Source organism: Aptenodytes patagonicus, chromosome 3 (genome assembly GCF_965638725.1).
Source record: "Aptenodytes patagonicus chromosome 3, bAptPat1.pri.cur, whole genome shotgun sequence".
Classification (NCBI taxonomy): domain Eukaryota; kingdom Metazoa; phylum Chordata; class Aves; order Sphenisciformes; family Spheniscidae; genus Aptenodytes; species Aptenodytes patagonicus.
The window spans coordinates 54878870-54901528 of NC_134951.1; the positions used below are offsets into that span (position 1 = coordinate 54878870).

The following is a 22659-nucleotide window of genomic DNA, read 5'->3' on the forward strand; positions in this document are numbered from 1 at the left end:
ATCACTTGCTTTGTTTATTATCATTAGTATTATTATTACATTATTATTATTGTTATTATTTTATTTCAATTATTAAACTGTTTTTATCTCAACCCACGAGTTTTTCTCACTTGTGCTCTTCCAATTCTCTCCCCCATCCCACCGGGGTGGGGGGAGTGAGCGAGCGGCTGGGTGGTGCTCAGTTGCCGACTGAGGTTAAACCATGACACTATCTCAGCTGACCATTTTTAATTTCAGCACTAAACCAAGTTTCCACCTAGTTGAAAAGTACTTAACTTTTACAGAAATTATATCTATGTCATGAATGACGTTCAGATAGGTACTTAAGTTTTATGAATTGTTCATATCACACAATACCAAATCACTCCAAGGAAGAGTGAAGCCCAGTGTGATATGTGTCATATAAAGGTATTTTTATGCAGCTATAGTTACTGTCTTAACATCTTGCACACTGTTTTGTACTATTTTTAAGCCTAGCTTGGTTGACATGCACTGTGAAGTAAAACAGAAACCTGACAGTTCATTGAAACCCCTTCTGATGAATAGTATATACAAAATAAAGACCTTGCAGAACTTCAAAATAGTACATCTATTCAGATATGTTGAAACTGTAACTGAAAATGTTTTGGTTTTTTGTACTTTAAACAGAAAAATACACAAAGATAAAATATTGAGGGTATAACTACACAACAGAACACAGCAGAACAGCAGAGTAAATAAACTCATGTTGCAGCATATAGACTGTTCTAGTACCTGAGCTAAATTGATTATTTCTTCCTATGCTGACTTTAGCTTATACCTATCCAATGTTAAGAATCCGGCCTTAAAAAGAACAAACAAAATGGATTACTAGACCATTACCTGTAGACATCTGCCTTATTATCAAACCAATCAGACAGAACTCGGAAAGTAAATAAAGGAAAGCGTTGATGAAGAACATGAAAGCCCACGTTTTCAAAAGTGTAATTCATTAGATTCACCTAGAAAAACACAAAGGACGTGTTAACGTGCGTGATGTCTTTCATAGTCAGAGAAATCTCTACTGTTTAAAAACCATAACAACTAAATTGATTAACTTTTTATTAGTATTCTTTGTTTAAAAGGTAAACATTTATACTTAGAAGTCCCTAACTATTTACAAGTCAGGAAAGAATATCCCTCATCAATTGAAAAGAATATGTGAAATTAAGTAGATCACAAAGATCAGGTCTGAATTTGGTCAGAACAAGGTTTGTAAAGACTGAACCATTTGAGTATTAAATGTAAGGTCATAAACCGCAAAACAATGAGTAAGTCTGACAGCTTAAAATAAGTTGAAGTATTTAACTTAGTAAAAGCACCACATGAGACAAATTGCTAAAACAGGTAAGTTGTTCTCAAAACCCATGAAGAAGTGAAAAGGAGTATCATTAAGAAACATTACTAAAAGATAAGGGCTTCAATATTTTACATTTTAGCGATATACAAAATCCATTCTCACAAAGTGGCAGACTGCTCTATTTGAAAAGGTGTACAAATAAAGAACAAAAAGTTACATAAGTTACATTAAATTGTCAACAAAGTTTACAATAATTAAAAAACCCAGTAAGACAATTACATTAACCTTTTAAAAACTTTACCTCATTTCTCATCATTCTCCAAATATTTAAGGTGATTCGCCCAACAATATTTATTTCACTCATTGTATCCGATCCATATTCATCCAACTCAGCCGCAAATCTGTTCTCTTTCTTTTCATCTAAAGACATTAAATGAGAATATATTTAGACAAGTTATAGGACAGTCAAGACCAGATCAAGCTATCCCGCTTCCAATTTGAGCTCTCTAGAAAAAGAAGAATTCTGTTACTGATTGCACAAGATTATTTATTTATCAGTCTTCCACACAATCTCTAAATAAAACTCCCCCAGGTTTTTCTGCTCTTGCACATCCCTCTGAAGAGGGATGTACTTCGGTTTCATTGAAATGGTGTCCATGGGAATATATTCTCCATAGCGAATATCTTGGTTAAGCAATGCTGAATGTTATTTGAGAGCTAGCTGCATGCACATTAGTGCACAACATTAAAAAAAAAAAAGTGATTTCTGCCCTGAAGAATTTATAATTCAAGGCTTTACTTGTAATGATCTTACACAGTTGGAACCAGGTCACGGGAGAGAAAACTCAGCGCCTTTCATACAGTAAAAGCAAACCCACCGCAGTGGGAGCAGGTAGACATGAGTTCTGGATAGCACAAACAGAGAGAAGGAAATAGGAAGGAACAAATGCAGAGGCAGAAGTAGCACTCTGAATCTTTCTGTAAGACAGCGGTGACTACAGTGCAGGAAAGATACCCTCTTTTGCCATCCTTGGTTTTTTTCATGCTTCGAAATACTATCACACAAGAGAAGACAGTCTTTCTGGTATACGTTTCTTGAAACTGTCTTTTTTTCAGTCAACCTAAGGCTACAGTTTTGGTATTCTTTCCTGACTTTAAATAGTTTGGGTTTTTTTTAAACGTACAACACAGGTTAAAATTCAATATGAAAACACACTGTATTATTTGATCCTCCAGTCTTGTTCGTTCTTATTAGTTTAACGGAAGAGAAAGTACTTCGAGGCAATTTCCCCACAATTCTAAGTCCATACCCATTTTTCAACTGTTGGTTGGGTACTCTGCCACTACTCATTCATCAGATATCCCTGTACAGTACCCTAATAAAAAGCAGAATATTTTGGACAGAGCGTATAGAAGTGTGGATACACAATGCTTTGCAGTAATGATCAGAACTGAGCAATTAGTTCCTCAGGCAGCCATGAAGCACATTTACCCTTGAAGACAGAAGTAAAAACTGCCTGAAATTCTGCAGAACTGCTGTGAAACAACGTAACAGCCTAACTTTGTATGTTGATCTTTCAAATGTGTATCATATCCATCAAAATATGGTTAAGAAAACCTATTTGTCATTTACTGACCTTATCAATAAATCACAGAGCCTTGACAAAATTTAGCAGACCTTTCATACACTTTATCAAAATGCATACCATCTTTTTAACCTCCTTATTGTTTCAGATTTTTAAGGAGGAAAAATAGCAATTTCTCTTTTAACGTTTGGATGGGAAAAAAGCCCCACAAGCAGCAACGTTTTTTCTTCTGCTTTTCTTCATTTCCAGGTTGGATCTCCTGCAAAAGTGAGGAACTTACATTTTTTCCCCCTCAATTTTTTTTTATTGGAAGCAGAAATTATCAGTTAGTTCTACCTTCCGCAGCGTCATCCTAGTTCTCTTTTGACTTGTTTAGGAGATTCCCTATGTTTCTTAAGTTCGCTTCATGTGTTGCTGGTAAAGACAGGCAACAAAGTATACTGCGATCACAAAAGAGACCCACTGCCCTGACGAACGAGAGACTCTGCATGTGATGAGCATCGAAAAATTGCAAAAACCTGTAGCGCTCTACAACTGGTGTGAGGAATATATCACTAGAACCACGTGAGCCTCTTTGGAAACAAAGTTGTTAAGAAGCAGAACTGGACGTTCTTCCCATCTTTCAAGTGTGTGAGATGAAATAAAAAGGAGTCTCCTCTCATCCTCTGTTACCCACTCCCTAACTTTGAGCTGTGATGCAAAGGAGGAAACAGGAGGCCACAGTGCACACAAAAAATGCCACTATGCAGAGGCACAGTACTCACTTCTCTTGTGGTGTGTCCTAATGACTTATGAATAGTTCACTTGTAAATGGCAGAGGCAGCACCAGACTCGGCCAATAAAGCAAAACCAGAGAGAAGTCCAGCTTTCTTTTTGTTAAGTTGAAATCACAGGAAAGGGAAGGAAAAGTACCTTCCATCTTTATTTCAATAGGAGGAAAGAGGAGCGTACTGCTTGAAGGAGCACTTCCTGTTCTGAAAATACAGCATGTGAAGAAGGGAGGGAAATATGAAGCATAGGGGTTGGAAAAGCAAGAGGAACATAGATGGGGTCAAAACCATGGACAAGGAGGCCACAAAGCAACAGAGAACACAACACTTCTACGTTTATGGTCATGCATGCAAGCCCACACTTACGGCATGACATTTTTGGGAAGAGTTCATCAGTGTGAACATTTCCTTATCTTTCTCCTGCAGTTCAGTCAAAAAAGAATAATTACTTACCTTACGATAACACTAGTTCTTAGAAACATTTTAAGTGTTATGTATTCCACTCCTGGGTGTGCATCTACCACCTGGCACAAGAACATCTGTACTATGAATACCAGTGCTGTGGAGATCATGCCTACATCCTGCATGCCTACTCGAACTTTATGTCCAAAGATGTCAAGGGCTACAACCCTGGTTTCCTTCACTAGAACTGAACCCATGTTGTGTGGGACTTCATAGTTGTAGGGAAGGAAGCCCGACTGTAAAATACATAGGGACATCACCATTAAGAACCATACAGTTCCCAGAGAAGTAACCTTTCTTCTTTTGAGGAACTCTTCATGTGTATCCCAATTCCAGTAACTTGAACAACAGCTTATGTCATGAAGATGGGTACTATTGAGAGCTTTGCTGATATAACTGTTGATTCTGCATCAACTACAATGCAGACATAGCTGCCCTGCAAGACCAGAGCTGTGACTCAGCCTTTGAGAACAAAAGCAGAGACACATTAGTTACCTGTCCCAAATTGAAGAGATTGTTCAGCCATACTTCTACAGTAGAGCAGTAAACCTTTGCGATCTTTGGAGGTTTAAGAAACCTTTGACTGCAACACTTACCATTCCTCTTACCAAAGACATTGCAAATCTGGAAGTGTAAGGAGTCAAAAGTTTTTCTGAACATCCTTCAATACCTCTGAAGACTGCACCCAGAGGTATTATTATTGCAACCCAGTGTATCATCTCAATTTGAGCCATCAGGGGAATTTAATAACAGGGTTCATGCAATCAGTTATTCCTGAAGAACAAATTTGAGACCTTTGTGCTGAAAAAGAAAACTTGTCACCTTTGATGACCAATTCATATTTAAACTGTCATGTGTTCCTGTTTTCATATATTAAGTATTTAAAAATTCACCAAGGTCCAGTTGCCAACAACTTTCAAGTGAAGATGCAAATTTGTTCTTATGTTTTCTTGTCCCTGGGAGGTCTCTGTAACTCAGACCTTTTCTAAACAGGTCACAGGTATCAAAAGCATCAAAAGATTTTGAAGGCATCAAGAGTGCACAAATATTCAAACCTCAAGGAAGGAGTGTGTGAATGTAGCTCTCTAAAACATCATGTTCTCCTGGCCAGGCACACAGGATGCCAACATAAAAGATGCTATTGCTATGGCTGGGCATCGGTCGGCGGGTGGTGAGCAACTGCACTGTGCATCACTTGCTTTGTGTATTATTATTATTATTATTATTATTATTATTATTATTATTATTATAACATTATTATTATTATTTTATTTCAATTATTAAACTGTTTTTATCTCAACCCACGAGTTTTTCTCACTTGTGTTCTTCCAGTTCTCTCCCCCATCCCACTGGGGGGGGGGGGGAAGGGAGCAAGCAGCTGTGTGGTGCTCAGTTACCAACTGAGGTTAAACCACGACAGCTGGGTAAGGCCAAAGATGCAACTAGCCCAGTATCATGTTCTATCAAGTACCCAAAAGCAAATGCTTCAAGAACAGGGGAAGCAACTATTGGTAATCTCTCTAGAACTCTCCCAGCTTCTAACCATTTGCAGCTTTCTGGGCCAGACATTATTTTCACATATGTAATAGTTCCCAATGGATTTTTCTTCCAAGAATTTATCTCCTCTTAAAGCAACACACATTTTAAGCATTTGTACTATCTTGTGGCAAGGAACTCAACAGTTCAACAACCCGGGGGTGAAAAATCAACTCCTATTCTGTAGCTGCCATTTGCTAGCGTCATTTGATGATTTCTGGTTCTTGCATTGGAAAAGACCATGAACAACCAAACCATACTTCCCTTTATATCCTTCAAGATTACATAGGCTTTTACCTTCCTTACCCAGTTTTGTCTCTTCTGGAATCCTAACTTACTAGATTACTAGACACATTTGGATTATGCTTCTCATCTTTACCGGTTCTCCTATATGCATTTTGATGGGGGAAAAGTTATGAAGAGGCTAGAACTGCAGTATTTGAGGTGCAAGCACACTACAGATTTTTACATTTACATTCATTGTTTTATATTTTCCTTGCTCCATAATTCCTAATGTTTCATTTGCTTTTTCAACCATTACAGAGTAACAGGATTCAAGTTTTTAATAGGACAATCACAGGAAAGCACTCCTTATTTCATGGCTATTTAGTTTCTGTACAGATCTTTGGCAAGAGCCCTGACGAAAGCAGCTTTTTCAATTGTTTTGATTTTTAAAATCATATCTCCCTCATCCACATCATCTTGATGACTGCAAAGAGCTACAACAAATTTTTGAGACAGTTTTTAATTTTACAAAGTCATCTTGAGCCTTCTCAGGTGCAACACATTTATTTAGCTGTTCACTAACTGCCTTCTTCAGAATGATAGCTTCTAAGTATATTGGCTAAGTATAGACACTAGGCTTACCACTCTCCTGGATAACTTTCCCCAGGTTTTCAAGAAAAAAAAACCCAGACAGATCTTTTTCTGAATGTTGGAGGAAAGGATCAGCACTTGGGCCAGTAAAATTTGCCCACAGTACAAGAATCGCTATTGAAAGTAAGGATTTTATTACAGAGCTGCTGACCAGAACAAGTGCTGCTCAGGAGCATCTTTATGTCCTCATATCCCAGCCAGAGAAACTGTGAATGATTATGGTAGGTAGTCTGAATGACACATACATATGACTGAAACCAAGGAGAAGCAAGAGAAGGTTTGGTAGCAGAAGCACCTCCAAGAACTGAACTTAACACACATGACTACTGAAAATGAGTCTAGGTTCAGGACACACCCAGAAGTGGAATACACAAGGAATTTAAAAATTCAGAAAACACTGAAAACCAGAATCTCATTGGTATTTCAAATTTGTGTGTGTGTGTGTGTGTGTGTGTGTGATTATACCTATAACAACACAACAGCAACAACAAAAAAAGAGCTCCATCTGAAGAAATACTCTGCATTTATTTTTTTAATTTATTCATAGATTTCAACTTGTTTCTATTGGAACTGAACTGAAACCCTATACAATAACTTACCTGGCACACGAGAAATCATCTGGCATAAATCAACACTTAGTGCAGCAGCCCTCTGTAAGAGATAACCCCAGGAATGCATCTGGATTTCATAGCCTAACAAAATGTCTGGGTCATATCTAGACGGGGGGGAAAAAGGAAAATGAGCTTCATATTATTTAAGAAAATATTTTCCATGAACAGAGTATAAACAGGATTTCATTCTAATCATGTTGAGTTTAAAAAAGAAGCAGCCACAATGGGTTTCTATGAAAGCAGCATCTGGAGTAGGAGACAATATTTAAAACAGACAATCTTTCAGGATTTTCAATAACATTCAACTGAAAAATTTTTTAGAAGGAGTATTTTCATTGGGAATTTTTGTTTAACATACTTCTATTATTTCAGTCTTTACAAATAAAGAACAAAATCTAGGTCTAATCAGGTTTTATCAATGGAATCAGGCTGTATCGAGCATAAACTGAAACCTAGCTACCGGCACAAGACAGATGTGCAATGAAATATAGTCCTGTCCTCAAACTTTGTTGTACTATTTTCCTTTATGAAATAGAATAGAATTTCCTACTAGTCTACTTGAATGTTTTGCAAATAACAATGTGCAATGCATACTGCAGTGTAGCTTATAGTAATCAAAGGACACTTCTGGTCCTAAATGGTGACTCTTAATTGGGGAAGTTACAATTTGCAGTTGAGTGAGAACTATCAAAACTGAAACACGGACAAAAGCAACCGTATCTACTAGTTCTATTTAAATACCTCTTCCTTTAAGATAACCTTCTTTCTATAAGATACACAAGAAAAACTCATTTTATGCTGTATCTCATGCCAGGTGGAAAACCTGACTGGCTCAGGTATGACAAAAAGAAAAGTCAGAATTGTCTCCTGACACAGTCACTGCCCATCTTCCAATCAGGCTCAGAGAAGAGTTGGCTAGACAGAAGGACAAACAAGGTGGCTTCAAAGTCAAAGCACAGGTAGGAGTTAGCTCGGTAGCCTGTACTACCTACCTTTTGAGTAGGCACTATTAAAACCAGAAGTCATGATCTGGTCACTTGCTGAAGAGCCTAAGAATGATTTTCTTGGGCTAGGCAGAAAGAGACTAGCCAAAGTAACATCAGATATCTGTTATTTTTATAGTAAAAAAAGAAAGGAAGCTTCACTGGGAAGAATAGCTGCTTCTTTCAATGCAGCTCAGTCAAGGGGTTTTGAGTCCCAGCAGGCAGTATTCAATACAACTGAATGACCAAAGGGCAGCTGGCAGGAGGTAGAGGACTGGATGATAGGCTGAGGGTCCTGTACCACAGTCTATGCCAAATGCCACAACAGGATGCAGGCTTGTAGACTTTAGTTTATAGGAGAAGGATTCAGGGGCCTTGGCTTATGAACAGGATCTCTGTACTTTTTGCATCCTTAAATGCATCAAAAAATGCCAACATTTCCTGACTATTGGATATAGGACAATCCTCAGCTAAAGTTGTATCACACATACACGTGTGTATCAAATACACATTTGTATTACAAATGAAGCTTCAGACTTTATCGTGAAAGTATCTTCCTTGCTTGTGTGTCCCAGCCAAAGGCAGATGACAACTCACTTTGAAGTAACTAACTACTCTGAGAATAGCTCCAGAAAAGAGCTTCTCCACACTTCTGCCATGGACACTAACTTTTTGTGAAAAATAAAGGGAAAAGTATTTGAATCCTCTTACTCAGCATGGCTATCTATTACAATTTGGGCTTTTGCACCAGCCAGCAAAAGTTGCAAAAATCCCTTTTACCACTTACTTCTACCTGTGAAGAAATGGTTTTGATACAATTTTTGGCTAAAGCAGAAGATTCTAAAGTAAGTTTCTGATTTCTAGCATTCTAGAGGAAGTAAAAGAACTAGCACTTTGCATTTGTGGGGCTATTGTGCTATCTGCTGTTAATATCAAATGAATGATTCTTTGTTTTTGGAGACAGGAAATCATCATCAGGAGTGGAAGTAGTAAATTTACTCATTTTGGAAGCCTATTCTACCAGTGGTACAAACCCAAAGCTACTTGGAACAATTTATGGACAAATGAATGAAGCTAGCCTGCAGTTCCTTCCAGCAGCATCAGTGTCAAAGAGTTATGACCACGTGCTGCTCCGCACAACATATAATGATTGCCAATGGAGGTTCCAAAATTATGAATAGCTCCATCTAAGCTTTGAAATAAAAAGGAATTATGTAATGGTTTATAAAGTCATAGAATAAATGTTAAAAAATTAACATATTTTCACATTAATTCTTGCAGCTAAACTATCCTGGTCCTAGCATAGTGCAAAACACTACTGATTATTTAAAATGAAGGAAGTAGTCATTTACGTTCATATTTGAAAACTGGTTTCACATAATTCAAAATAGGAAATACTTGTAGATTTTACACAGGGCAAGACGTTATGCAGATGGGTTCCATGACAGATGCAAAAGTGAGTAAGAAACTTGTGAAGAACTGCTTGTGTGGTACATAAAACAGTATTCATTATGCCAGGAATATGCTTGCTCTTTTAAGCCTGTTCTGAACAGAAGGAAGCATACTGTTTGGAAGCAGCAAGTTGCCATAACTATACTAGCAGCTACCACCTGTGATGAAGGACAGTTGCTTTGGGTTTTTCCTTGCCCAAGTAGTGCATTACCTCCCTCATTTCCTACTTAACCAAATTCTAGTGGGCTTTTACATTACTCCTGCAAATACCCCTATTTGTATTGCAACTGAATAAAACATTTCATGAATTCTTGAGTTAATCTTACTCTTCTCTTTTAAGCTAATGAATACAACTACTTCTGTAAACCATCTGCATATAATCTCATGAATTGTTTCTCTAGTATCCTTCAGATGGGAAGATGTTTTATAGGACAAGACATAAAACCACTTTAGTTTATGACGTTTTCAGATACATGCATTTTCTTATATAAACAAACTGTATCTAACTTAAGTATTACATATTTTAACACAATTTTATGTAAATTCACATGTAAATTGGAAAGTTTATCACTGAAAAGATTAAAAAAAATCAGGGTGCTAGTTTTGAACTCAGTCTTGCTTGTACAGGCCATTAGGGATTGCCTATAATGGCACATTACTGAGTCACAGGTATCGCTTTACAGTGCATTACTTTGCTTTTCCTTTCCAACTAGACACTGCACATGCATTAAGGGGAGGGTCTCATTTCACCTAATTTTGGCATCTTGGGTTTTTTAAGCTGGTCTCTTTATTGTCATTGAAGAAAAAAAGGCCTCTTTGGGTGAACTATTCCTTATATTTTAGCCACCTCTTGCAGAATGAGATCCTGTTCTTTCCGTTTAACATACATGGTGATGAGGGTAGCTACTTAGACACTGATAATGAAATATAGATGTCTAAGTTTCAGTCAGATGACTCTCATACAAAGCTATCTACATGGAAAATCAAGGTAGAGTGGCTAGTAAACAGTGAATTCAAACCCTACTGTAAATTCCCTGTAAACATAATCCCGTAGTCTCAGTTTCCCATATTTAAAACTTGGATCCAAGTGGTATCCTTCTGAAAGCATGAAAAACGATAAACACACTACCAGCAACTGAGTTGCTCAGATACTGCAGTAAGTTACACATATATGTATTTTGTACGTATATCTGTATGCATTCACAGTGTATATGCACAAAGGACTATAATTAGTATTACCAAATTTATGGATGCTTAGGTATTTCCTTAACTTTACAATCAAAACAATTTTTGGTTAAGTGTATCTCTGAATTATCTTTGAAGGAAAAATCAAAGTAAGATTAAATTCAAGTAGAACTCTTTTTCTACTGAACAACACTTGGGACCCCAAATTCCTGCACTACAGTATGCATAAGGTCTACCTTATGCAACAGGTTTAACAGACCTATCAGATTTCTTGCACCTAACATGAGGCGCTGCTGTTTCTTGCGTCTTACTTCCTTGCTGATCAACTCTGTCTCAATTTATGCAGCAGAAGTGCACTCTCCTGCAGCCCAATCCCATGTACCAGCTGTACCAATGGACCAGTGTGTCATTTGTTGAGACCTCCTGTGGTATTCTCTTTGCTGTTAGAGAAGAAGAGATGCCTGGAGCTAAAAGATGACATAATTCCAAATAGGAAAATGAACAGGTCAACCCAAGGTTTAGCTGATGTGAGCTCAACTGAAGTCTGTCTGTCTCTCGCTTTCTCTCTCCCTCTTTTCATGTGGTACCACAAAGACGACAGGCTGTGAGCTAAGGAGAGGACAAGTTTTATATTTTTCAACCTCCCTTCTCACAATTTTTACAGTATACTATCCAATTGGTCTTCATCATCAGTTTAAGCTGTTTTATTAAAAGAAATTGTAATGAGACCAGCTTTTACACCTGCAAGAAACTAGTAAGTTGTAATACTGATATTTGAAAGCTGCTGGCTAGGACTAACACGACACGAATAAGAGGTGTGCCTGCCAACATAGTGCTCTTTCGTCAAAAGGATGGGCCCTGATACTGCTTTGCATGCTGTTGCCAGTCTCTCTGCAAAGATGAAAAGCAGCACTTATACTGGCAGGATTTAAAGACGACAGCATTAGCATTCAACTCATACATGCTGCAGAGAGAAGAAATGTGATTATTTTCCTTTCTAGCTAAGTCGTCTGTGCTGTTATGCCATCTCTTCCTCTTTCTCATTTGATAATTTCTTGAATGAACACTAAAGCTCCCAGTTATGCCTTCCCTTCTGTGTCTGGTTTTCCTGACTGCTATTTTTCTTCCAGCTAAAATTAAGAGGGGAAAAAAAAAGGGGGGGGGGGGGGGGAAATTAGGCCAGACCTATGATACAGACAAAAGCAGCAACTGCATGGCAGCAGAATACTTTGTGACTCAAGTACATAACTGAAATCTCTGAAAACATTTTTCCAGTTTGCTTTGAACAACAGAAATCCATAAAGTTGATACAGGACATTAACTAAAGATTTCTACAGGAAAACGCCACCCAAGATGATACTGTCCTGGGAAAAGAAGGTTAGATTAACACATCTGTGTTCTAAAAAGAAAACGTTACTAGAGCATTTACAGAAGAACAAATATAATGCATTGTATCCAATACAAAAAATTGATTAGCATCATACTTGACAAGAAAAACATTATACAAAATACTTAAATGTTAAGTATTAACAACTAATTAATTTACAAATGTTTTATCCCCAAAATCTTTAAGAAAAATCTTACAACTTTATACTCTGTTTTTGTACTTTTATCAGAAACTACTTCCATGGGAACAAAGAGCCGTGGGTGGCCGGTGAGTCTCAAGTAGCAGTGAACTACTACTTTTTTTCCAAGCCCGTCCTGTTTCCACATCCTCTGCGTGTCACAGAGATGGGGACTGTACATTCCCACATGAATTCCCCAAATTTTTCTCCACTCATGCCTGCAGGACCAGCCCTTTTCTGCTATCTGGTAGTATCTGCACTTACAGAAGAGTGGCACAATTTGCCTTAAAAGTGTAGGAGAGGCCCAGACATTTAATTTCTCTTTCATGGGAATCCACTGCTCCATCAGGCTTGGACAGCTCTAGTTTTCCCGCATTTTTAAAATCTCCAAGACAAACACTCCTGTAGCATTCCCTTCCTCCTCCTCCTCTTCAAACAGCCAGCTTTCCTGTGTTTTGTACTGACTGGTTTGTGGAGCTATGTGAATGTGTTTACTCTTTTTTCTGCCTTTAGGTTCAGAAAGGTGGTTCTGTTTTACTTTTTCAAGCAGGCAGATTCTTCCAATTTTTCTCCCAACTCATTGCAGCTGACACCTTAAGATAAAGAGAGGGTCTATTCAAGAAGGCTGTTCAGGCAGCATGACAGAATCCTTTAGGACAGCAATATAGATACAGGCTCCATTTCAAGAAAAAAAAAAAAATCCCCTATGACAACTCCAAAGAGCCTACAACTTGGCGCTCTGTGCTTGTAGATCATCCACACTGGCTGCACAGGATGGGAAGGAGACTGTTTCTCAACTGCTTTATGCCAGTTTTGAGCTGAAGTCCTATTTTTCTGTTTACAGCCAGAGGACAGCTTACCAAAGAAGGGAAAATTGGACCTATGTAGGTGAAGCTTCCTCTCGAACTCTAAGACGGTTGTCAGGGTACCAAGAACCACTTTAATTATGCTTTTCTTTGTTGCAAATCCATGTTGTTTATTCTTCCCTGCCTCCTCCAAACTCACCTCGATGGCTCTTCCTTTCAAACTGTTTCCTACCTGTCAACCCTCAAGCAGCTCAGTATTTCAATACCTTTTGGATTTAAAGAGAATTCTCAAATTCCCTTTACAATGATGTGCTTTCTTTTAGCTGTCTCTACATAGATTTTGGTACTTACACTTATAAGTACCCCCATTTCACAGCTGAATCACTCTCAGTAATAATCTCCTAGAAATAAAGGTGCTTATTCCCCTCAGTATTTGGACAAATCTGCTAGATTTCAGCATAGATGAAATCACAGATCACAATTCCAGAGAAACAACCAGGTCTTCTGGTCTACAGACCTCAAGGCAACTTATTTTCATTTGCCAACTGCCCTGAGTTAATCAGAGACAACATCTACTAATTTCACAAAAGAACATTTAACTTGCTATTTACTTTATGGACGTCTAGGTGGAAACACGTTAACCCTACTGTGGTCATTCAGATCTAGCATGCGCTGAACAACTTCACAGTGAAGGTATAACTGAATCCAACTTCAGCTCATCAATTCCAGTGAACTTTCTGGAGCAACGCTCATCTTCAGTGAACATGTAACGGAGTAACTTTAGCTCCGCTATAAAAAGTTAGATTTGGGAAACACTCTTCAGTGACAATAGGCTAGTGCAGCCCAAGAATAAAACACCAGAGAGCATTAAAACCTCACTAGTTTATTACTCTCTGCTTCAGCATCTGGGCTCCTCAATATCAACCAGCACGTTATAAAGACTATTTGCGTAGATACTCTGGGTCATTTGTTCAAAGACAAAATGCTTGCAGATTTCTGATGGAAAAAGAGACTGATGAGCTAAGAGTATTGCAGGAAGTGATACATTTCCCAGGAATCACTTTTCCCTCATCTGTGTGCTGGGAACAGTGCTCTTCCAGAGTTTACATCTATTGACAAGAAGTGACAGAATCAACCATTTCCTATTTTCAATAACCAGAATAGAATAAAAACAAAAGGCCTAGACAGAGAAGTAGAAGGCTGGAACTTGAAACAAATGAGTACGTTCCACAATTTCACATATATGAAATAAGAGCAAGAATTAGGCCAACTGCTAAGAGAATGACTAGAAATGGGAACAAGAATTCTTCAATTGGACTGCATAAGACAATTCCTCCCACAGCTGAGGTACCCTCTGTTCAGTGCACCAACAAGTTGATGAAGTCTGTTCCTGGTACTGACAATCAAGATTGAATAGATATTCTGTCATTCCCCTGTGCCAGGAATCTGGAATTTCACTCTTCCACACTTCCCTCCAACACCCAAAGAGGCCAAGAAGATGAACCGAAAGCAAGCTGCAGTCATGCTGGGCATGCTATTTGGTCACAAGAACCTATTATCCTCTAGCCTAATGCATATATCAGTATATAAGATACTGATATGGTCCTCTGCTGATAAATTAAGGTGATTTTGAGTTTTGCTCCATGAATCCCAAGTGGTAATGCTTCTTAAACATGGCCTGATTGTTTTCTTTCTCTAACCTATCAGACCTACTATTAAGTGCACCTACCAGAACAACTGGAGTACCTATCTTGTGCTGGAAAAAAATAACACTAAAAACAGCAACAGAAGATTGTTTTAAAAATAATTCCTGATGCTGAAAGTTTTCATTAAAGCTGCTTGCTTGTTCACTTCCCATTGAGGAAGATTTTTGCAGTCCACTACTTTTTAATCAAGTAGTTTTACCGTACTTTTTCCTTCAGTTAAAGCTAATCTGGGCCTAGACACTTGTTTTGTGCTTAAGAAATAGAAAACATTTACTCCAGCAAAATTTCTTATTCTCTTTCGCCTAGGCTACAGAAGATAAAGGGGGAAAAGAACTGCAAACTGTAGATGTGGTCCAAGTTTTAAAAACATATTTGTCGAGAGTTCAGCAGAAGTCTGACTCCTTAGGAGGGAAGTAGACTAAGATGACGACAGCAGTCTGCCTCTCCATTAATAGATCTAATTTTTTTATCTTCCAGGAATACAAGCTAATTAACTCAATCTTTGATGATAAAGTTGTTCAGTCAAAAAGGCATGCTAGCACAGTGTTGAAAGAGAGGATCTCTTAAGAAGAGATTTCTCAGTCAGCAACCTGGTGACTGGTACATTCCATCTTGAAGTACTACAAAAACTGCATGCTTTTTTCATTCTGTAATGCCTTCGATATGTACAGATGTAAATTCTTCTGTTCTTCAGTGATAAATATATATATTCTAACTGCTGAGTTCTCTCTGTCATACTCTTTATGTACTGTCGCTTTTTAAACTTCCACACAACTGGTGGAGAATTCTTCATTTATTGGCAGCTTCTCATTCTCAGTGATTTTCCTAAGTTTGATGGAGCACTAGATTTCCAAGAAAGAGAAAAATAAAATTATGTTCCTTACCTGAATTTTGTCTTCTCTGAACAGGGATCTGCTGCTCTGCCAGGACCCACCCTGTGTTGGTTGCATTCAGCAACTCTTTTTGTATTCTGGCTTCATGGGGTTGGTCAATGTCTTTCTCATCAGAGGTTTTCTGGTTGGAGAGAGAAAGAATTGCAAATGTACTCTGCCTAGTACACATTTTTTTCTTGTGCCTCTATTCCAGCAGGGTGACTCATAGTTTAAATCTGTTTATTTTTCCTTGCAATTTTACAGCTTTGCACCTCTGTCAGTAGGGCCTGGAGAGACGTCTGTGGTTCCACCTACTCACCAGCCGAGAGGGCTACCAAACAGGCTTCCCAGCCTTGGTGGAGATGGGGAGAACCAGCAGTTTTCCAAGTCTGATGGAGCAGGGGATTTCCATTCAGAGAAGACAAAAGTAATGAAGGAAACTGATTTTTCAACTACCAGTTATTTTAATCTGTCCATAGCAGTTTCAGCACCATGTAGGTTTTTTTGTCTTGCCTCAGAGTCCCTAGAAAAATTCCTCACATCTGAGGGGTTTTCTATAGCTCTCAGCACTGTTAATATCTACTATTCTGAGAGTTTCAGAGAGAGACGTGTAATGAATTCTGGGATTAACAGGAAAGGTTGTATGTTAAAGAAGGTTACTTATATGGCTGATTAGTTTCAAGACTGTAACTCAGCTCCTTAAGAGAATCTGAATGTTCTTGCTGTCAGAGAAAAGGAAAAGCAAAAAGTATTTTTATTTGAAAGACCACCATGCTTGTCCACTCTAGAAATAAGCCTTCGAGGGAAACAACAACAACAAAAATCAGTATTTGAGAGACTGGCAAGGGTTGAAGGAACTAAATCTGCTGTACCAAGCCTGAAAAATAAAAGCAGAACGTACAGATATGCTACCTTTTTACAATATTCACTACTTCCTGGAAAAGAGTTCTTTCATCAGTAGCGTAACTGACTTCTAGTCCTGTAACTCCAGATCTTGTGAGCAAGGGGGCTTGGTCTCTGCTCCCTAGAAAATAAAGTAAAAGAAAAACACATTACAATTTAGAAGGAATTCCATTACTTCAGTCAATAATACTGCTTTAGAATAAAACATACAACTGAAAAGAAGTATGGAATACAACCTATTTTTATCTTTAACACTAATTATTATCACAATTAATTCCATGGACTTATTTTGTTCCTCTTGGGTGGAAAAGTTTGTTCTTTTCACTTAGTAAAAATCTTGCACAAATTCTCAGATATAAATAGATTTGATTCAAGAGAAATTTCACCATTTTACATGTACAAGAGTCCAGCTATTAGAATATTATTTTTGAATAAGAAATATTAAAGGACCATATGACAGCTCACACAGTGTTTTCACACAAAATATGTATTTCAACTGCTACCTTAGAGCAGTGCTTTGCAAAATGCTTTGAAGAATGAAAATGCTACATAACATAGTATAGTTCTTTTTTCAGTACACTTCTTAAAAAACACTGCTAAGTTACTACGGAAAAACACGAGCAACTGCTCACTTATTGCACATTAAGAGTATCTACATTGATAATGTGTGCTAATAATAGCTATAATAAGCTATAATAATAGCTGAATTCATATGCATGCAGGAACTCAGCATTTGCCTTCCGTATATAAAAATGTCTATAAATGAATAATACGCAACACATACTCTGTCTTTTTATTTTCTCTATACAACAGATAGCAATATCTCTGATTAAGGCAACAAGCTGGAGTTTTTAAAAGGCATTGTACTTTGACACATTCTTAAAAAAATTTTAAAAAGTGTGCTTTCAGAAATAAATGTTAAAATGAGTACTGTAACTTACAAAGCAATAATAATACAAAAAGGGGGAGGGAAAAAAAAGGTGCGTATCAATGTCAAGTCACTCCACAGGGAACTAAAAAAGTTTTAACCAAGAAAATATTGACAGCAATAAAAGCAAGGAATATCACAATAACATTTAAACATATCATTTTATTTTACTAACAAAAACAGATCAGAACCTTTCGTTTTTCGAAATATTACTGGACCTCTTTACAGAGAGCTTTTTCTTGATAATTTGTCAGTGGCACATGCCTAGGGAGCCATAGTGGCTATACTGTGGAAAATCTCACTTAGTAAGGTAATGGAGATAATTTTTTTAAAGATAGTAACAAACATGTAATACCAGAATAAACTTAACTGAGAATAATAAGAACTAGCTTAACATGATATAATATGTACAATACTTTGAAAAATAAACTGGTAAAAGAAGGAGCTGTTGCCTTAATGCTAAATTTATTTTTGGTAGGTTTTCGTCCACACTTAAATTTTAGACAGTATTTTGTGGTTTAATGCACATTCACAATGCCAAAGAAACCCTGAAAGAAAGAGGACTTTTTTTTGGTTTTTGGTTTTTTTACTAGCCTAAACCAGTGGTACTCAACCTTTAACAGCTGGAGAGCCACTTCTTTATTAAATGGAGTTGTAGAGCACCATAAAAATCAAGTATCAACAGTGTGATTTTTTTTTTTTTTTTTTTTTCCCATCATGACACTTCAACGTGTGATGATGCTGCCTCAACATCATCACATATTGATACATCACGACATGACACATCAGCATCCTCTCTCCCAGCAGCATTCTGTCTTCAACCCCTTCTGGCTGCTAGGAAGGAGTGGGGTGGAGGGGTGGAAGGGGCAAAAGGGCGAGTTTTTCCCCATTCTGCCCCACGGCTGCTGGGTGGGAGGTGATCTCTACTCTTACCTGTGGGGGGATCCCAGCAGCTCCTTTTCTTTCCCCCTATGGGAGGGGGAACTTCAGCGACTCCCACACTGCTGGTCCATTTGCTCAGTGCTCCCCGCGCTGCCTGATAGAGTGGAGCGCCGATCAGACGCCTACATTGCGAGAGCCGCCTGTAGGGCCATGAAGAGCCACATCCGGCTCTAGAGCCACAGGTTGAGTATCACTGGTCTAAACAAAGCCAAAAAGGTACAATAGAATAAGGGCCCCTGTTTAGATCCTAAAAGGATCAGATAAAACCACAAAAAAAACCCTTAAGTAAAATATAAAACATACTGTCTTGCTTTTAACATTTTCTATTTGTAGCTATCCAGCAAATTGAGTAGGAAACTAAAGGCAGGTTTTCCTCTTTATACTTTTAGAACACTGCAGGAGCTTGTCCACAAGTACGCAAACATAGGTATTTTGCACATGCGTATGTTATTTGTGGTTTACAGCCCATGCAATAGTTCTTTGGAAGATATAAGCAGGAAAACTCTCCCTATGTTTAATATGGCCATTCATCCAACAGTCAACAAGACAAAATTAAATGAGCTAAATAGTAATATAGATACTCGATTATATTTTGCTTGCTACTGTTTGATTACTATGAAATAAGCATTTTTGTAAAATATGTTAAGAAAAAAGAAATAGGAACCTTGGCTTGAGAGCGTCCTGTCTCTATCAATCACTATAGCACCAGTGATTTCTTTTTTATCAGTATTTGGCAGTGCTGTGTCTGATGAGATGCAATAGAATAAAGCACAGATCGGATCAAACTCTGGGTCTGGTTCCAAATCTCGTCTGGTTCGAGCATGTAACTCCATACTGATGAGGGTAAGGTGTTGGACCTACCAACAAATAAATACAATAAGTTAGTACGTTTTGGAGCTTTCTTCAAAAAATTTAAGAGGAGATTATCAGTGCAAATGAACTCATTGCAGACATTTATATGGTCACATTATATTGTAACTAAGAGGTCACACCTGAAAATTAATAGAAGTGATTAAACATGCATCTCTGGATCTCACTTTTTTGCAAAAAGCATTACCTTACAAAAAAGATTAATCACTTAGTACATTTTTATACTCTATTAAAATTCAATATTTGTTTCTGAGTAAAATCTTCTTTTACCAAAAGCAGAAGATATAAACAAACAGAAATGTTCAACTCCAACAATTGTAAATTCCTGTAACGTTTTCAAACAGCTTTGCATATTGAGCTGAATTAAGTTTCTGGACTGATCAAGAACAAAGAATCACTGTTGGTCTTTATTTTCCTTTCCCTCCCTCACCCAAGACGTGCAAACAAGCATGAAGACTAAGTCACTTACAGGAAGATATGGAGCATACCTAACTTTCCCTTCACTTGCATTAATGAACTTCCACATCATGTTGCTACAGCTTTTTGCAGAATGGTTTGCATGAAGAAAATGCTAATCCCTATATATTGTACAGTTTTGACTCTACAAGAAATACTATAGTATTTAATACTGTTTCAATGCTATGTTGTTGCTCTGTTGTCTTGCATAATATAGTTGGTAATGTGGACTGATGGGCAAGTTGGAGGAATTAGAAGGGAAAAGTTACAAATATTTCTGAGTATGTAAGCTGCCCTGGGGGCAGCCTGATTTCCTCTAGATTTGCAGCCTAAATCACTAGAGCCACCACTAAAATGAAATTTTACTATCAAGCTCTATCTCCGTTTCCTGCAAAATCATTAGTTTCTTGTGGCTTCTCCTATGTCATCTACTCAGTGCATAAAACTTCTGCATCCCCATCTCATCTGTAAATTGGTCAACAGCTAATTCCAAGCCACGGACGTAGTGACTGTCTAGGAGCAAAACATGCTGGCTGACCAGTTAGCAGCCAAACACAGCAGTACTATATTCACACTGAATCCCTTTCTCCAGCAGCAGTTTTGGTCTCTCTTCCCAGACCAGCCACTGATCTACATGAAATGTGTAGACTCACTCTTTGAGACATGTACCACTTTGTTAAATGTAGTAGAAACTGGCCAACAGGTTCAGAAGGTAACATGCAGAGATACCGTGAGGGCCTGACTGCATGATGCCAGATGCCTTGGATCATTTCCTTAAGAAACAATCCATGAAAGTTATGGTCAAATAGTTTTTCCAGTAATATTTTTATACAAAACTTACTATTTCTTCCTTCTGATCTTTCCCTTGTATTTATTTTTTAAAGGAAGGTTTACCACTTTCTCAACAAAAATACTGTGAAATTTAGTTCAATACGATTAAATAAAGGCACTTGGAGATCAAGCTGAAACTAGAAGAGCAACTACTTAAAGCTGCAGCCATCACACACTGATTAATTTTAAGTCAGGCAGGGACCAAGGAGGAAAAGATTTTTAAATTCTGCCATTAGAAAACTGGTCTGATAAACTATCATTTTATAAAATAACATGTAACAGTAAGTTACCTCATGTAAAGATTTTGCTTCCTGCAAGTTTTCCACACTGACTTTAAAACCGTAAGTGTTATTTAAAGATGGTCCTTCAATCTGAGAAGTCTCTTTCTTTGGAGCGCCGAGGGCAACAAATTGATTCTTATTGGGGGAGGAAAAAAAAAGAAAGAAAAAAAAGCTCAGTATAATATTGAAAACACTACAGGTTGCTAAATTAATATGCAATATTAAATACAAATTTATCAATGAAAGTGCAAATGCTATGCTACAATTACTAAAAAAAAAAGGCTTTCACTATCTCTTCATGTCATTTTTCAACAGGGAAACAACAGTTGTGTCTTTCTGCCTTTTAGGAATAATTTTAATGAAACCTCATAGTAAAGCAAGAGGCAGTTTGAAATACATGGGGGGGGACGGGACGGGACGACAGACACGACACCAAACGCAAAAAACCAAAAACCCACACATACTGGCTTTCTTAGAAGCCTGAGGACAGGGGAACCAGCAAATCTCTATTCTCTCTTGAGCAACAATTCATCAAAACCCCCTGTTTCAGTCACCACTTTTTAAGGCGCTGAATTAAGAGTACACTTAAGTACCTACTTGAACTGGGTGAATACCAGTATGTCAAGAACAAAAGAAAAGACTATTGAGTCATTTTGGTAATGCACCTAGCCCACCGTTCTGTTTCTAGCATGGGGAGCAGAAACACCGTTTAGGGAAAACATGCAAGTCTGATCATTTTATGTGATCCATTCCCTTTCTACTCTGTCAGCATACCAGTGTCGTTCACTGCCTATGTTGTATTCAGAAACTGCTTAGGACATCGTCTGAAAACTAATACACACACAGATACATAAATATACATGTCTGTATCTACACACACACACATATATAAAAAAGGGAAATCACAATAGAACTTTAAAAAAGGGTGTTGTAACTAAAAGAGCAAAACATCATCTTTACATGGTGTCTCTAGCGTTTCATTAGCGTCTCACCACCCTAAAACACAGAACACACTCTCAATATCTAACTCCCCCCCTCTGCAAATTAAAGTGATTTCTTCCTCCTAACTTGGAGTGTACACTGATTCTACAGCAATTGCACCCTACCATTTTAAATGTATTTTCAAGATCTTAACAGCAAAAGAAAAAAAAACACAGAAGAAAGAGAATGGAAATATGTGTGTGGCATAATAAAAATACATCTGTACATAAAATCTTAATTCACCTTCATTTGTGTGGTTAAAAGTACTCTTCGAAGACCATCAGTATTATTTCCTCTCTTGTGGCTCAGTTTCTGGGCTTTTGGTTCTGTAAACATATATAAGTGCGAAACTGCTTAGCCTCAATAATATTGTCTAGACATTAAACAACTTGCTGGAAACAACCAGAGACATTTGGTTAACGTTATAAACAAATATTAAACAAATACAACTTTATTCTCTGTCCAATCCAAAGCACAACTATTAAAATTTGGTATTTATGGACATTTAGGAATGTATAGTACAAGGCCAGTAAGTCACCAAACCTCACATGATTATCATCTTGAACACTGCAATGTTATTCACACTCTACACTGAGATTATGTTTGGAAAAATACAAGCAATATAACCAACACGATTTCAAAATCCCCAAAATAAGCTATACTTTTAAATTAAGTTTTTAACCAGCACTTCAAATGTTCAGATACTAGAGACTATCAGGAAGCAAAAGGGTGTTCTGCT

General features: G+C 37.6%; 1 protein-coding gene across 2 annotated transcripts in view; it reads right to left on the reverse strand.

The window, feature by feature from the left end:
- REV3L (REV3 like, DNA directed polymerase zeta catalytic subunit) overlaps positions 1-22659 on the reverse strand; it is a 133803-nt gene that overhangs the window by 17609 nt on the left and 93535 nt on the right. For both annotated transcript variants that reach the window (XM_076333433.1, XM_076333432.1), the window contains exons 15-21: positions 22164-22246; positions 20949-21074; positions 19166-19358; positions 16641-16752; positions 7148-7263; positions 1620-1738; positions 862-980 (exon numbers count right to left, since the gene is read on the reverse strand). In XM_076333433.1, the coding sequence (XP_076189548.1) occupies positions 862-980; positions 1620-1738; positions 7148-7263; positions 16641-16752; positions 19166-19358; positions 20949-21074; positions 22164-22246 (868 nt within the window). The remainder of the gene's footprint in view (positions 1-861; positions 981-1619; positions 1739-7147; positions 7264-16640; positions 16753-19165; positions 19359-20948; positions 21075-22163; positions 22247-22659) is intronic.